The 18,146-nt window shown below is 35.0% G+C and overlaps 1 protein-coding gene across 1 annotated transcript in view; it reads right to left on the reverse strand.

Moving 5' to 3' along the window:
• Positions 1 to 369: 369 nt before the first annotated feature.
• LOC131060463 (calcium uptake protein, mitochondrial) overlaps positions 370 to 18,146 on the reverse strand; it is a 74,012-nt gene continuing 56,235 nt past the window's right edge. The window contains exons 6-10 of the mRNA XM_057993696.2: positions 4,587 to 4,800; positions 1,692 to 1,868; positions 1,456 to 1,575; positions 979 to 1,324; positions 370 to 894 (exon numbers count right to left, since the gene is read on the reverse strand). Of these exons, the coding sequence (XP_057849679.1) occupies positions 1,109 to 1,324; positions 1,456 to 1,575; positions 1,692 to 1,868; positions 4,587 to 4,800 (727 nt within the window). The 3' untranslated portion in view covers positions 370 to 894; positions 979 to 1,108. The remainder of the gene's footprint in view (positions 895 to 978; positions 1,325 to 1,455; positions 1,576 to 1,691; positions 1,869 to 4,586; positions 4,801 to 18,146) is intronic.

Below are 18,146 nucleotides of genomic sequence, written 5' to 3' on the forward strand. Positions count from 1 at the left end.
AAGAAAAAATAAAAATATTAAATAATTTTTCATAAAATAAAATAACTCTTCAATAAATATAGTATCCCAATACTTGAAATATCAATAAAAAAATATTTTATTTACTTAAAAATTATTTTTATAATTTAAATTTAAGTATATGAACAGAATCATGTCATGCCCCACTTAACACGACAATATTAATGTTTGGTCTATTTGCTAGGAGATGGATTTATCAGGCTGGTAGATTTGAAGAACTAAAAAACTTTAATATGGTTATTCATTTCCTATAAATATCTTAAATATATCTATTTAAAAAATAGAAAGAAATTTTAGTCTATTCTCAATAACGATTTTATTGATTTCAACATAGGCTTAAACAACATGAGCTAATAAACTGTAATGCGATTATTCATTTCCTTTTAAATGCTAAACACTTGAGAATCAACAAATGGAGGTTTCCCGTGTCGAGTGTTTCCTGTACGAAGTTGAAACCCAAAGGATGTCACAATTCCTTAATCTTTTCCTTTGTACATAAAGTTAAAGTAAGACATCACAATTACTTATCTTTTCCTATGTATATAAAGTTAAATAAAAATCCTATGAATATAAAGTTAAATAAAAATTATTATACAGAAAAGTTTCCCTATTGAATAAGGCAGGCATCAAATCCTTCCTAGGTTGATGTCACCTTCAGCTAGGCTAATTAAGTACGCAAACAAAAAGTCGCGTCTCCCCAAATTTTATAGAATTGATGCTGCAAAGATTCATCTTGTTACATTAGCACCTCTCATTTTTTGCGAGGCTACTACCTTGCTTCCACCTCATGTGTCAAGCAGTATCTTTCCTCCTAGACACCATGAATAGGTCTCTCGAATCTAAGTCCAGTCAAGCCCACTATGTACACCGCAAAAGCTGCAATTAGAACAACACCTTGAGTGACCACACACATTATGAACATGCCATATAAGAAGTAAACGGAAGGAAAGGATGCTCTACCCTCAAGCATTTGATTGTCGGATTGTCGAATTTCATTGTGATGCTTATTGTGGCAAATTCCACCACCTGTTGACTGTAATCAAACTTAATTGCAGAAATCCTCAATCCAAACCAACCACATTTCTTTGAATCATGAACACGACCATTTCGAATGACAATCTTTTGTACAGTCCCACCAACAAGTCAGCAAGTGAATAATGCCAGATTCTCTAGGATATGCGATATCCCATTCCCGACGGTCTAGTACCCCCAAAAATTCATCTATAGAAAGGTTCCCATCTTTGCTTGAGTCAAAAATATGAAATATGATATCCACTAAATTGTTCGTAATCTCAACCTTACACACCTGCACAATCCAATGCTTACCACAAACTTTAGCTCAAGGTATAAAAGAGTATCTCAAAGAACGTGCATAATTGTAATGGATGTATTAGAAAAAGCAAGCAAAATTTAACAGATTTAAAATCAGTAAACTACATGTTCTGCTGCTCGTTGAAAATCTGCCTTTGTCAATGAGCCATAGACTTTTCCATAGGTATACATGGCCAATGCTAAAGGACGTAGTTTCCTGCGTAACTTAACAAAGCTCCAGTATTCCTGTAATGACACAGGAAACAATGCATGATGATATGTGAAGAGGGGCGAATCCTCCTCCATATACCCACAAGATAAGAAATTAATATAATTGGGATGTCCACAAGAAAGAAGCATACATCACGTGTAATACGTATGTTATTCAGAGCAGGGTCATTGCTCATATCATCAACACGATCCAAATACTGATTTATACGTTTCATATCAGCAGCAGCAACCATGGACAGTGCAAAATCTTTAGCTGATATGGTACCAATTGATTGATAGTCATAATGCTCAAACTCTAAGCGTATTATCTGACAAGCAATCCACATTCAATTAGTAAATTATAAGTTTCTGTACAAGGAAAACGGATATGCGCACATAGTTCAATTGTCACAGAAAGTAGATTTTCAACCTTTGTTCAAAGTTCAAACAGTGATGCATCATATGAGCAATGCCCAACAAGAAAACAGTAAATACACACTGCATTTGTATATTTTTAACAGTGATGTATCATAATTGTCATAACATCGAGGTGAACCATTTCAATACAAAATAATCATTAATGCATATCAACTGGCAAAAGTTATGCACAAATAATGACTATTCATACCTCCAGCTATAATCCTCCAATGTACACATGAGAAATCAATTTCTCTTCCTAGCTTTGTGCTATAAATGAAATATTCCTACAGAACGATTTATCTCTCTTGTAATACCTATGTTCCACCGAGTTTCCAGGACAGAGATGGCAGGGGATGCATTTCTGGACAGTATGGAATGGAATGGAAGGCCTTTCCTTAAGGGACGGCAAGGGCCAGCAATAAAAAAATTAAGGATTCTTTTTAAATGGGAAATTTCAATTATTCGCATATAAAGTATTCATCATATACATTACAGAACCATATTATCTAACATTAGAGTTCAATAGAGAATTTAACTGATTGCACACACAAATTAACAAAATTTCATTGATTTCATTCTGACTGTGCATATATATTATATAGAAATTACAACAAGATGTCCAAAGGCTATGGGTTACAACTATCATAAGGTAAATGCATGACCTCGGTAGATTTAATGTTTATGTTAACACTTGCATTTGCTTTTCCAAAAAGGATAAGTATGAAAGTGACATGACTATAGATCAGTCCTACTTCGTGGTACTGATATAGAATCTCTCAATTAAGTAGACAATCTATCTTTCCAGCAAGTGTGTCTCATCAACCCGTGTCTTCAATATGTGATTTAGTTTCCATTCCATGTTCAATTAGTCTTCTTTATGTTCAAGAGTAATCTTGAGGATTTGCACGAAAAATGGTTTTAATCAACACCATGCATGGTCAACAACACTTCTGCAATCAAAATGCCAAGAAACCCAATATTTCACAGCCAAACCAAGCACATCAACACCAAATTCCATTTGAATCAGAATAATGTGAAAGACAGTAGATTCAAATTGATATATTGTCCAGATACAAGAGCAAACAGTCAATATCCTGACAAAAGCTCTTGGAAGAGAGCAAACCTAGGCACTCAAATTTTCCACTATTATTTAGTTTGCAAGACATTTTGGCTTAAGGGAGCACCAAAAATCCCCTGTGCAAAGCCTGCTTCTCATTCACTTGATTGTTGCTCTTTTTGCACCTATGGAGATAGATGTTACTCTTGCACCTTTATTGATACCTTTCACTATCACCATGGATATGAGTGGGTGGGTGGTTGGGTTGGTGGGTGGATATATAAATGTATCTCACTTGTGGACCACACAGTAATTTAAGGATTTCTGAAAAATAGTATACCCCAATAATGGAAAACAAAGAAAAATCGATTAAGTCAATTGTACATGACATTCTCATTATGTAAGTGCTTCTATTAAACATTTCATGTGGTACTATTTTCCCAATGCCACATGAAAGGATATCACTAGACACAAACTGCTAGTTCAGATCACATTTTTTGTGATCAAAATTTATCACACAGAATTTCTTAAAAATATAGATTTCAGTGTAATATATTTATTTTCTGTTTTATAATCAACAGATGTTTATTATAAAAATAAATAAAGACCTCTATTCGATAAAAGTGAAAAAACAGCAAACAATTAAAAAAAAACAGAAAAATAGGATGCCTTTCCATATTATTGACTTTGTTTAAGGATATATTAGCAATAAATGTAAACTGCAGCATGATCAACAAATTTTTCCTGAAGAGACCTAAAACATCGGTTCTGTTTGGAGACAGCTTTCAACTGTCGCATTCACAAACTTTGATTGCAATCTGAAAAATTTTACAATTCATCATCCCATTCATGATAACAAATTGGGGGCAGCATGTTTAAGATGAAAAGAAATAATAAAGAATAATATTGTAGGTTTGTATGTCAACATTTAATTGTTGTGCCTCACTAGGAATAATTTGCTTGTTTTTAGTTCACTGCCAATTATTCCCGTGTACGAGCCTCTAGATCATATGTAGTATTTTGGAGAGTATTCTACAAAGTTCAACAATAATCTCTTACTTTTATTAAGTCCTGTATCATATTTCACACAAATAAAAGTCTTCAATTCTCAAATCACTACTACATAGCTACAACCATTAAAAAGAGATACACTAAAATATTTTGAACACAGAAGAAACCCTTATTAAACTGACAGCATCCTTTATTGCAAAAATTAATAGAATACAATATTCTAATATTCTATTAAATAAGGAGAATGAGTTTCATCTCCTTATATAGAGATTGGAGAATGAAACCACCCAAATGGATAAACATTATATGACTCGCATAAAACCAAAAAGTGAACTTAAAAAAATAGAAATAAAACTTGCCACTAAGGTGACTTTATTACAACTGTAAGCCTGATCTGTTTATAATTTAGTAGTATTCTATTATTCTTTATGTTTCAAACAATGTTCACTTCATCCTAAAGGAAATATACACTTGGCAAAAGAAATTAATTTTGATACCTGAAACTAAATTTCAGATGTGATATGTTATTAGCTTAAGAATGTTAAGGATGGACACTTACTTCGTCATGCAAATCTCTAATAAACTTCTTGAACTCCTCAAGCTGGAGCCGACTACTCCCATCCTTTCCAAAGAAAAATTTCAGAAGTCCTCCATTCTCTACAGATTCCACAACTTTAAACCCTGTGCGACAACCATCACGATGAGCAGCTCCTTGCCTGTGTTTAGTTCGCATCAAGTTCATCACCTTCCTGAATTCCTCTCTATCAATCTTCCTGAAACATGAAATTATGCCCATCAAGTATATTTCTAAGTTCAAGTGGGTAAAAAACAAGCAGATAAACATGGAAAAGCAAATATTATGGAGTAAATGTTTCTAATTAAAAAACATAAAAGAGATGAGTACAAAAGCTTCCACTATTAGCACACCATTGTGGAACTGTTACATACGTAGGTAGTATTGTTAGAGCATATTTAGCTATTAGTTGCTTTTTTAACTAGTTAATCTTTTTCACTTAAGTTCACTTAGGACTGCTTATTTTAGTTGTGCACCTAGTTTAGCTTTTATGCATCTAGTTAAGCTAGAGTTCAGTTTTATTTAGCTCCTCATGCTTGCACTTTAGCTTTGTGCTTTCTTTATAAGCACCTCATTGTACAATTGTAATTCATTTTGTATTCTTTGCTTTTCAAAAATATAACATTCATTTGTGCAAATCTCATTTGTGAAAGGTGTCCTTGTTTGCCGTTTGATCTTACTAGAGCTTGTGTTGCATCTTACTGGAGCTTGTGTTGCAAAATTCAACATGGTATCAGAGCTCAATTTTTAAATAGCTTTGAAACTTCAACATGGTATCAAAGCGTGGATTTGGCAAGCCCCTTCTCAAGTTTTGAGAGTTTCTTTGCTCAGAAGCGTTGCAGGGTCATATATTTCTTTTTGTGGATTTTGAGGTGGGCCAATTTTATATCAACTTTGAAGCAAAATGGGCATCACAATCGCATCTGCAATGTCAAAAAACCCAAAGATTGACTGTCGTTTCGTCAAAATCCAAACAATTGAAATTTGGGGTCAAATTAGCTGAGGGCACATTTATCGACGCGAATTTCGAGGGGAAAACAGATGTCACCGAGGGCAAAACGGATGTCACCATTGTGCTCAAGAGACTTGAGAACCCTAAAATCGCCTATCAATTTATCAAAATTAGAGATTAGGGAATTCTTTGCAAAAAAATTTCAAAAAGTTTCCATTTTTGTCAAGTTTCCATTTTCAACAAGTTTCTATTTTATGGTTGCTATTTTTCGGATGTTTTTCATTTTTGGGGTCTCATCAAGCCTTCCAAGCCCTAAAAAGCAATCTTCAATGTTTTGCTCATAACTTTGTCATACGGAGTCAAAATCGGGCAAACCAGATATCATTGGAAAGCTGGTTCAGAGGGATATTCGATTTTGTAGGTGGTTTGATCAGATTTTGCACCAATTTTCCATACCAGACCTCCAAAGTCAACCTTTAGTTTGCACTTCTGAGGCCATAACTTGGACAAACAGACTTCGTTTTTTTACTTCCGCATATCGTCACAAAGCTTTCAAAGTTCCCTATCCAGATCTACAATCATTTTTCCTAGAATATTCACCAGGTACTCAGTGATCTCAGTTTTTTGTCATTTCTACATTTTGTGATTTCTTAGCTTATACAAGTGCAAAAGGGCTTTTTTTGTTGTGGGGGGGTAGAATCATCATCTTTCAAATCCGTGTATTTCTCTAACCCTATCTTAATGGCGGATCCTTCTATTGAAAAAATCACCCCTCTTAACTATCATAGTTGAAAGACTACAATGATCAAATTGCTTTGGTCTAGGGGTTTATGGACTTGTTTAGATCAAACCCAACCCAACTTGACTAGTGAGTATGAGATCATTCAACGTAGGGACAAGATGGATCAGGGTATGGGTTTGATTGTTCTACATGTTGCACATAGTCGCTAGTTCCATATTGATTCCTACACCACTCCTAGGGCTATGTGGCCTCAAATTTGAGCAAATTTTGGGGGGTTTTCAGCTTAAGACAAATTTGACATCATTGACACCTAATTTGTTTCCTTCCATTGAGGGCTTTCTAGTGAAGTTCAAATCCATCAAATCACAATTATAGGGTTGTGGCAAGCAAAAGACTGATAAGGAGTGAATCTTCCTGATTTTGTCCAAGCTTCGAGGCCAATTTCAGTTCTTTGTTTCATCATTCTATTCCATGGATGCTTTGGGTACTGCATTCACTATACCTTCATTTGAGGTGTTATGTGAGTGCTTGACACTTGAGTAGGCCAAGCTATCACAACTTGATTCAGTTTTTGGTTCCAAATCTTAGGCCTTGGTTGCTCAAACTCCTACATCTACAAGGAAACAAAAGCAGAAGCAGAAGAACAAAGGTACACAATCTACTCAGCCGCCTCTAGCTTCAGAGTCTCATGGACATGATTCAAATTCTTCCACCTCTTCCAAGAGGTCTTCATCCAGGAAGGAAAAGCCTAAGTGTGCTTATTGCACCAAGCCAGGACATGATGAGCATCGATGTTGAGCATAGATGTTATGCAAAGTAGATTGATGAGCTAAAAGAACTTCGAAATAATATTCAACCACCTTCTAGTGCATCCTCTTTCACCACTTCAAGACTTGGACATTTTGGGCCTTCATCTATGACACGTGGTGAAGACAAGATGAAAGGTCATGCTCTCTTTGCATCGACACATTCTCAATCCTCCAGGTGGCTTCTAGATTTAGGAGCTTCACATCATATGGCATCATCAAAGGGTATGTTCTCTTCTTTTCAACATCATGAATTTCCAAAGATCTTGATGGGTAATAACACTTACATGAGTGTTAATGGGAGTGGTTCTATTGAAATTGATGGTAGCACATTCAATAATGTTCTTTGTGTCCATGCATTATCTTCCAACCTTCTTTCCATCTACCAGATTACTCATTGTGGGGCAAGCAAAATAGTTGAATTCACCCTTGATTCAGTGCTTATCAAAGATCTGCATAGTAGAAAGCTTATTGGAGTTGGCAATGTTGATCATGCATCCCGATCGTATGAATTATCACATTTTGCTCCCATTGAACATGTAGTTCCATTGACTAGTCCTATCTCTCATGCATCAAGAGTACATCAGAAATCTAACGAGAGGTTTGGTCACTTGAACCTATGTGTGCTTTGATCATCCGCAGTGGTTCATGAGACTTGTGTTGATCCTCCTCCACCTTCTGCTTCTTAAGAGATCAATTTAGTTCAGCAGGTTGATTGTTCCCTTCCAGTTTCAGCGGAGTGGGATGAGTACTTGCCAAGTATTGTAGGGTTATTTGATACATCACACACTCCTAACATTGGGGGCATGACTGAGAATATGGCAGTTTGTGCATTCTTGTCATTCAATCTTCAGTGCCTAATTTGGATTTGCTTCAGTTGATTTGGGGTCTTTTGATTCAGACATTTCGATTCCATGGCACACATCATGAGACTTTTCCTTCCATCTCCTTCCATGGAGTTGATTCAGCCTTGGCCACTTGATTTGTTTCTTCCTAAGGGGAGGAACGTGGTTTGCCACTCTTGGATCTTCATCAGCATTCGTCCTCGAGCCTTCATCTTCGGCATTGAAGCTTCTTCATTATGGGGGGGGATACATTGTCTCTTCTTTTCTCTCCTATGGGGGGAATCTTGATTGTACTTATGTGAATGATTCAGTACTTGGATTCCATCTTAGTCACATGTAGTACCTTTTTTTCATACATTGCATCCCTTGCTTTTTGAGAGGGATTTTTTCCCACGTGGTTTTTCTCATTTTCTCCACTTAGAGAGACTTCATTGGTTTGTACATGGGTACCTAATCAGGCATTTTGTTACTAGGACCCATTTCGACATTCATGCATTTAAAGTTTTTTTACTCACCCTAAATTCACTTAAGCAAAGGTGTTAGAGCATATTTAGTTATTAGTTGCTTTTTTCACAACTAGTAATGTTTTTTTACTTTAGTTCACTTAAGAGTGCTTATTTTAGTTGTGCACTTAGTTTAGCTTTTATGTATCTAGTTTAGCTAGAGTTGAGCTTTATTTAGCTCCTCATGCTTGCACTTTAGTTCTCCTAAATTTAACTTTGTACTTTCTTTATAAGCACATCATTGTACAATTGTAATTAATTTTGTATTCTTTGTTTTTGAGTAATATAGCATTCATTTGTGCAGCTCTCATTTGTGGAAGGTGTTCTTGTTTGCCGTTTGATCTTGCAGGTGCTTGTGTTGCAAAATTCAACAAGTATTCCTTGAAAATCAGGACTTCTACAATTGAGCAGGCCTGGAGCTAGCTAACAAACAAGAAGACCATTCTGACCTTGATGCACGCATTTTTACTATGTTCAAAATGAGTAGAAATGATGCTTTCACTTAATCATAGTTGAAAAACTCAGACTCGCCAATGACTCGGCAAGCCCAAATTTTTTTTAAAACTCGGGGAATAACTCAACAACTTTATTGAACATTTGAAAATACATTTTTTTTTAATATTATTCAAAAACACACATTTACACCAAATTTATAGAACATAAACTGATTTCCATGATATATAAATCAAAGTTTGAGTTCAATACATAGCATAAACCAAAAAACAAGTGGATTATGCATAAAAAATTAAAAATGATTGTTATATTTTGTTTCAAATTTTAATTATAAAAAAGTGAGTGTCAATATTAGGCAAGAAATGGTTGTGCATTTGATGAGTTTTATATTGATTAACGTTGCATACATTATTCTTATGAAATAAATCGATGCTATTAAGGAGAAGTATATAGTTATCGGGCTTTGCGCTAAACACCCAAAAATGTCTCTGTAACGGGTTGAAAAGTGGGTTAAAGATTAGGTTTTCGCAAGTTTGTTTTTTTTCCGTTTTTTACTGACGAGTCTTACCCCAATTCCGTTCAAGTTTTGGCGATTTAAAGCACAAAAAAATCGCAGAGAGTTTCAAAATAACTCGTCTGCGAGTTACTCGCAGTGATGAAAGACCCGCGAGTACTCGCGAGTCTTTGAAAAAGGTGCAGAAATTTTCATCTATGCACTCAATAGCAGAACCTTCACAAATGAGCGGGCCTCTAGAGCTTTCTAGAGGGCATGAAGATGGTGTGCTAGTCTTGGAAAACAAATTAACTTAGAGACTCTAAATTCTTATAATTTCTTAAGTAGAAAGATTTCCACTTGTAAGAAAAGACTTGTTGAAGCTTGCTTTAAATCAGGGAACTTTCTAAGCTTTGTACATGCAGTCCATGAAATTAATCATAAAAATTTGTAAGTTTCATACACAATAGTAATTAGTTAATGACAAATCAAAATCAGAGTAAACTGGAAAAGATTCAAAACTGTTTGCAGATTTTTATTTGATTGCAAAAAAATGTCATTATTTTATCTAGAGACAATCTTCATATGCTCTTCTTCAAAACCATATTTGTACCACTATCATCTCTTCCATCCTTGCAATTTCAAGATGGTTATATAAAGGGCTTTTGATCACATTGACTACCCATAGAGGTCAAAAGACCATAGTAAGGTCTCGACCACATTAGCAAGCTCCAAAGTAGTCACACCCCTTCTGCCTGTTGTCTAGAGACAAGCTCCGTATGCTCTTCTTCAAAACCATATTTGTACCACTATCATCTCATCCATCCTTGCAATATCAAAATGGTTATATTAAGGGCTTGACCACATTGACTACCCATAGAGGTCAAAAGACCATAGTAAGGTCTTGACCACATTAGAAAGCTCCAAAGTAGTCACACCCCTTCTGCCTATTTCAGCAACAGGCAATTTTTGGTGGCTCTATCGCACAAAGGTTTCATATTCCTTCTCCCTTGATATCTCTCTATTGTTAGTTAATTTAGCCTGTAGATCACATTTTGAGAAATTTGGATTAATTTCTTATCTTCTACATTCCCATTACTAGATTTCATTACTGGTTATTTGTGTTGTGTTCTAGTTTCTCGAACTTTGCATTTATTATGTGAATTAAGAGGACTACAACGTATTTGGATGCTATAGCATGTGCCACTGTCATCTAGGAATTGCACTAGCATCAATATTGTAATCACTTTCTAATTCATTTACTAGATTCTTGTTAAGTCCAAGTAGTTCTCAACTCATTTTCCAAATTTTGTAAATGTTTTTCCAGTTTTCCTCATTTCAAAAGCAAAGCGTCATATTTCCATTCAGGGAATTAACATAGTTTCTATTTAGGTGAAATACATTTAAAATGGATAAAATACACTATTCATTCATGTAATTTACGTTGCTACGTAAAAATTTAGGTGCTTTAATCCTTGAAGAAACAACTTAAACCTATTTCAATGATTTTGGAATTAAATATAAATAAGTTTACACAAAAAGTATGCAATGAGAATATGAAGAATATGTAAGGCTAGATTATACCCTATGAATGTTCTAAAAAAAGAACAAACTATTTAAGTGAAACTAAAAAGATTACAAAGCAAAATAACTATAAAGCTAACTCTGTCTTCTAATAAAAGAAGCAGTAGTTAAACTTAATTAAACAAACTAAAAGAATTAAATGACGAACTAAATGACCATTAATAGAAAAACTTAAGGTAATACCCTCCCTTAAAGGTCATTGCATCAACTAACTACCCTATAGAAGACACTACAGGTCTTTTGATCACAAATGCAAGAACACTCTACTGCTGCAAAGACCCTCCCAGGATCTACAAAGTGTCAATTACCAAGAAAAGCTCATTCCGTCCGGCTGATGTAACCCTCACACGTGAATTACAAAACCGTCACATGGGAGTTACAAAAGCAAAAAAACCTAAGACCATGATTTTGAGGAAGAGGGTAACAAACACGATTTTAGCAAAAAACGGAAAAAATTTTGTAGAAGAGTATTGAGCACTATTTGCTCCATCAACTCCAAAACAGACTGCAAGATACCACAGTTGCAGATGTTCGCCCAACAACTCCAGGTGCGACCCAAAACTGACTAGAACAAACCACAATTTTTGTGGAAAAAAACCGTCAAACCTTGAAAGCGGGATTTACATATCACCGTTTTTTATGGAAAAAAGGTAAAACCAGATAACCAAAAATCCAACGCAAATTTCACGAATTACAAATGATAATTTTTAAGGAAAAATTATACACCCTATGAACAATTTTTGAGGAAAAAATCATGAAAACCCACAAACAATTTTTAAGGAAAAAATCGTAAAAACTCTCCCATGATTTTTATGGCAAAAAAACCAGAAAACCTAGAAAGATAATTTTTGTGGAAAAAAATAACAAAACCAAGAAAATAATTTGTTTAAGGCCAAAATTATGAAACCTAAAATAAATAAATTTTGAAGGGAAAAACTATAAAAACCCGAACAGGAAAATCTAAAAAATATTTTTTTTCAAGGGACAAAACCCCGCAAATAATTTTTGTCCTTAATTGTGGAAAACCCAAAAAAATAATAAAAACCAAGACTTCCATCGTGAGAAGAAGCTTTCCCTTCGCACGCACAACACCCATGATTTTTAAAGCCCAAATCACGAGCTAAACCAAAAGCCCGTCGCCGAAAAAAAAAAAACACGATTTTGTGAAAAAACAAAGATAAGCGAAAAATGCGACCTAAAACCCTTGAGCCACAAAATAAAATAAAAAAACATTGGCGGCTTTAGCAATGAGAGAAGAAAACGTCTGAGCAACGCAAAAAAATCACCCACAAGTGCACAAATAGACACGCAAAACACACCCACTCGCTGGGTCACTGAAACTTCGCGCCAAAAAACTCAATAAAGAACCTTCACGGAGTAGAAAACACGAAAAGAGATCGTTTAAAAACGCTGACTGCCGCACAGAGCCAACATGAATTGCAAAGGTAAAACGACACAAGTTCACCAAAAAAACAGATGCTCGGCTTCAGAATAATATTCTGAGAAAAGCAGCACCTTCAGAAAGAAAACCCTAATGCGGGCTTGCAAAGAAGTGTGCACGAACAGGAGAGAACAAACGATGTGGGTTCGCACAAAATAAAGAGAAAATGTCGAAAACCCTAGCCAAAAATCACACCCAAAAACAAACATGCAACAAGCACAAATCTACAGAAAAAATCCACCAAAAAAAAATTCATCCAACAAAAACCACGATCTGCAAAAACGCGAGCTTTGAAAATTTCACCTTACAAAAATTCGTCCAAATCGTAAAAAAATCCCATCAACCCGCTCTGATACCATGAAAAATAATTGAATGATTATATTTACGAATATACAACGTATATATAGAGGTTTACAAGACGATGTTCTAAAAAAAGAACAAATCATTTAATTGAAACTAAAAAGCTAAAAAGCTAAAAAGCAAAATAACTAAGAAGCTAAATCCGTCTAGCAGTAGTTAAACTTAATTAAACAAACAAAAAAAATTATATGACAAACTAAATGACCAATAATAGAACAACTAAAGGTAACTAACTAAAAAGAATTAATTATTCTAATAATTTAAATTGCATTTTTGTGTTTTTAATGTTACGTATAAATTTAGGTGCTTTAATCCTTGAAGAAACAAGTTAAACCTATTTCAATGATTTTGGAATAGAATATAAATGAGTTTACACAAAAAGTATGTAATGAGAACATGAAGAATACTAGATTATATCCTATGAATGTGCAAATGATGTATGGATGCATGTGCATTTTCTTTTGTTTTATTCTATAATCTTATCACATATAATCTGATCTTTTTTATTATGCATCACATTGAGGTAAATACAACTCTTGCTTAGATATATTTAGACAGCTACTCTGCTTTTTCATGTCAACACTTGGTCTGTTGTTGAAATGTTAGTTTGATGGCGAAGGAAAGGACCAAACCTAGGGTAAGAGTTGTGCTAAGTGAGGCCACAAGGAAAAGTGATTATAGATGCCAACATAAGCAATTGCAATTATAAGCATTAGCATAGATTAGGTCATATCCCTTAAGGCAGTTAAGTGCCTAGGGGTGACACTAAAATGGGGGAGGCATCCTAAAAGGATGCAAATACTGAGTCAAATCTAGTGTAAGCTTTTGGGGATGAATAAGAAAAAAAATTAAACCATCAATGGCAAAAGGTGATTACAAGAAGTTGAGATATAGAGTTGTGGAGATCAAAATGGCTTATGAGGAAGCAAGCTGATCCTCACTCGGGAAAAGAGGTTAAAACAAATCATGAGAATTGAGAAGCTGCGTGAAGCACCAACAAAGCACACCAAGAGAGTTGTTGTAGAAAACCCAAACAAGTCCAAGTAAGAAAAATCATCAAACAATATGACACTCATGAATATTGAAGAACAAGAGCAATCGGTAACCCTAATAAGAAAGCCAAAGAAAAGTTGATTATATTGAAGAACCAAAGCGGCCAATAACCCTAATACAGAAGGCCAAAGAAAATTTGATATGGATGGAAAAACAAATAAAGGAATATGAAGAATTGACTGGATTGGAAGACTTGAACAACAAAGGCTTATAAGTAGGAGAGATTAGCCAATTTACGTGCTTTTTAACTCCCATTGATCCAAAGTTATCACATCTAAAGGTGACAATTACAAAAGGATTTCAGAAATTGTTAATCCAATTTGTGAAATGCTAATCATTTGAAAACTGAAATTAGTAAGTATTATAATTTGCGAAGAGAAAGACTTTGAGTTCCAAAGAAGAAACACGAGAGGAAGCAAAGTTGTAGAAGAAAATTTCAAAATCTAATATATAAGGAAATATTGAAATCATTTGAAGCAAAAAGAAACAAAGAATTTGAATAAAGTAAATTTATTAACTAATGACAAATTATAAAAGGCACATCCCCAAAGGTCAAGAGACACAAGGAAATGAGCCCCCTATGCCAAGTGAGGCGAGAAGATCTCTACAAGATACGTTTATGGTAAAACCATCCAAAAGGAGGAAGAACAAGGAATGAAAAGAGAAGTAGAGAACAAACTTATAAGTGTGTGCAAAGAGATCTTAAGAAAAGATTTCTTTACAACTAAAGCACCTATAGATAAGGTTAGAAGTGATCGAGAGCTAAAAAAAGGACTAAAGGATTCTGAATTGAAACAAAAGAGAAAATATAAGGAAGGTAGCAAAAAACCAAAAAAACACAAAGATAAATCATAGAAACCATTTGCTCCAACAAGACCAAACAGTCGTAAACCAAACTAATCTTCCCATTTTGGGAAAGACACCAAGGAGGCCAAAGAGCATCTATATTTTACAAAATCTACAAAGAGGAGATTGTATATCAAACACAATCAAATTAAATTATGTCTTTATTTGGAATTTGAGAGATGAAGCTTTTAAATGGTTCATTGAGGAGTGTCATTTACACAATTCAAATGGACCATGCTCAAGTTTGAATTCCTAAACAATTTTCAATCTCCGAAAGTCCCATCTGTAACCATTAGTGTAATGTCCCGTTCTAGAATTTCATTTTTTTGCTTAAAATAAATATTTTATACTCCCAATTAATTGAAAATGTTGTTTTAGAATTTTGATTATTTCAGATTTACAATTATAATATGCAACTTCCCCAAATTTTTATAAACTGACTTAATTAAATTAATTGATTAAGTTGTCCAAACAATATTTTTATTTCAAAAGGATGACTTAAATTTATTTATTTAATTAAAAATAAAGTGAAAACAATAAAATAATAAAATAAATCACTTTATCAAATAAATTTCTCCAGCTGTGACAAATATTAAATTAACCCAATCTTCTAGATGTTTCCTATAGTTCTTTATAAAGAGGCTCGTTGGGTGTAGTCAGGCATGCTTATGGATTTGATATGATTGGATTTATGAAGCTTTGTTTGAAGCAGATTTCTGAGGATGAAAACCTTCATAAAATTGACAAAAGGGTTTGACGAAAACCTAACTCTTTCTAAAGGATGGAGTAGTGACGGAATTCACATTTGGGCTTGAAGGAGTATTGCAAATGTTATTGAAAAGAGCCAATTCAGAAAAGATTATTATCATTTGATATTTAACACCAATATAAGAATATGAATCGCAACTTATATGAGACAGTACAGCCGTGAGTTTCCAGTTGTATGTATGATATATTATTATCTGGGTGCATATTATTGTTCGACGGTTCTGGGTGCATATTATTGTTCGACGGTTCCATGTGACTATGAGTTTATGCAAATCGGGCCTATAGTTGGAACCAAAGCCATCAACACTGTATGGAGATAAATTATGATGCGCAATTATATATGGCGGACAAGTAATCATTATGGCAGTCTATGTATACAGTTAGCATAGCACATGTTGTTGAATGCTGAGAAAATCTTTATTGCTAAGTTGTGTGGATATAATTGGAGCTGTGTGACTCTCTGCTGAACCAAAGCCACGAACACTGCAGTCTATGGAGATAAATTGTGATGCACATCTGAATATGGTGGACAAGTAATCATTATGGCAGTCTATGTATACAATTAGCATAGCGCATGTTGTTAAGTGCTGAGAAAATCTTCATTGCTAAGTTGTGTGGGTATAACTGGAGTTGTGTGACTCTCTATTGGCCAACTATCACCATCATTTGTTGGAAGACCTTGAAACAGCTCACATTGGTAATACCCATCGATTGTTGATAGTGCCTTTCAACACTATGAATGTATTATCGCTTCCTAAAGTGAGTGACTATCGGCCTTCCTTCCAAATTCAGAGTTGAACATTATTACTTGAATCAAGTCTTCCAATGCTATAAAAAGGTGCCTTCCAGTTAATCTATGTTTCAATTCAAACCTTTTAGAAATAATGAAATCATATCCTGGAATTATCTGATACTTATGGTAGATGTTGGCAAAATGTGTGTCTGACTATTGCTTGCAATACATCATATCACTTAGTTTGATATTCTGTTACTCGATTCAATTATTGCTCTTTATCTTGCATTTTGTATATCGTGACACATAAACCATGTAAAACTGGCAAGTCTGAAATGCAAAGCACAGCAGTACTCAAACATTGTATAATGAGAAATAAAATAAAATGAGAAGGTGAACTGGGAAGTTCTTAGGGGTCTTCACAGTGGTATCAGAGCTTTGACCCTACCAGCCTGTTTGGTTAATGATTTATGAGTTGGGAAGGCTGCATACATCACTTATCAGAGAAGAAGGTAGCGAGCGCAATTATCCAATTCTGATTCAAAAGGTGCAATGGGTGATGAACATCCACAGACTGATCCAAGTCTTTGAGCAATGCTAAGTGATTTAGCAAGAGGACAACACCAAATAGTTGAAACTATAACAATCGATAGAATTAATGAACAACAATAACCAAGGGAGGCAAAGTGAGCAATGAACAGACAGCCGAAGTGAGCGGCAAGCAAGTGGCCAAAATGAGAAAGGTGAAGGAAGTCAAACTTCTAGGGCAGCAAGTAGAACAACTACCAGGCCATTAATGCCCACATTTTTAGCAGAACCTAGAGGAGCAGTACAGCAGCAAGAAGGTGGTGAAACTTTTGAAGACAATCGAAGGGAGTATGAACCACTTGGTGATGAATTTCATGCCGCGATGTATTTAGCAAATTTTTGCACCATCAAATACAAGAACAGGCACAGGAATGAGGGAGGTCAAGGCCATAGCAAAGATTTGCAGCAGAAGGTGGTCAAGTTGTCCATTCCAAACTTTGATGGATCTAGCCGATGCACTACTTGTCATGGGTGCAGAAGTTGGATACATACTTTAAGTTGAGTCTGATGGCAGAATCAAAAGCAATCAAGTATGCTACTCTTCACTTAGATGGCGAAGCACATGAGTGGCGGTACCATGGATTGGTCACCTTGGGACATACTCACATCACTTCATATGCCAACATCACTTCACATTTGATTGACAGGTTTGATAAGAAAGATCCCAAATTACACTTTTGTGAGTTAGTTAATTTGAAAAAAGTAGTTTCAGTTGATGCATATGTGTCGCAATTTCATAAGCTTTCAATTATGGTCACCAACATTTTAGAGCACAGATTGGTTGTTCTTTTTGTGGAAAGGGATGACTGAGCCACCCTACTCTTACCGATGCCATTAAGAGAGCACACCACATGGAGTTTTCTACCTCTAAGGGAAAGCACAATCATGAAGACACTAATATTAAGCACAAGAAGGCATCTCAAGAGGAATCAAAAGTTCCATCCAAGCCAAGTAAGGAAGATGATAAGAAGCTGGATTTTGAGAGCAAGGATGAAAATTTGCTCTGAACCCTTTGGAAGGGTCAGGAGCGATTTTTGCTCAATTTACCTCACATTTCATCATTTCTCACCTTTGAACTTAACCTTTCAAACCTCCTCCCATCATGATCACACAACTAGACTCTTGCCTAGCTTAAAACAAGGTGAAAATAGGGAGTTCAAAGGATTTCGCTTTGGACCCTGTGGAAGGGTCAGGAGCGAAATTCATGATTAAGTCTCAATTCTATCATTTCCTTGCTCCAAATTGCTTCTCAAGTCAAGTATATATGAATCTTCTCTCCACCAATGCCTTAGGAATCCAAATCTTGATCTCAAACATGAGCAAATTAGAGGTTTTTAAGAATTTCGCTCTGGACCCTTTGGAAGGGTCAGGAGCGAAA

Source organism: Cryptomeria japonica, chromosome 5 (assembly GCF_030272615.1).
Source record: "Cryptomeria japonica chromosome 5, Sugi_1.0, whole genome shotgun sequence".
Taxonomy (NCBI): domain Eukaryota; kingdom Viridiplantae; phylum Streptophyta; class Pinopsida; order Cupressales; family Cupressaceae; genus Cryptomeria; species Cryptomeria japonica.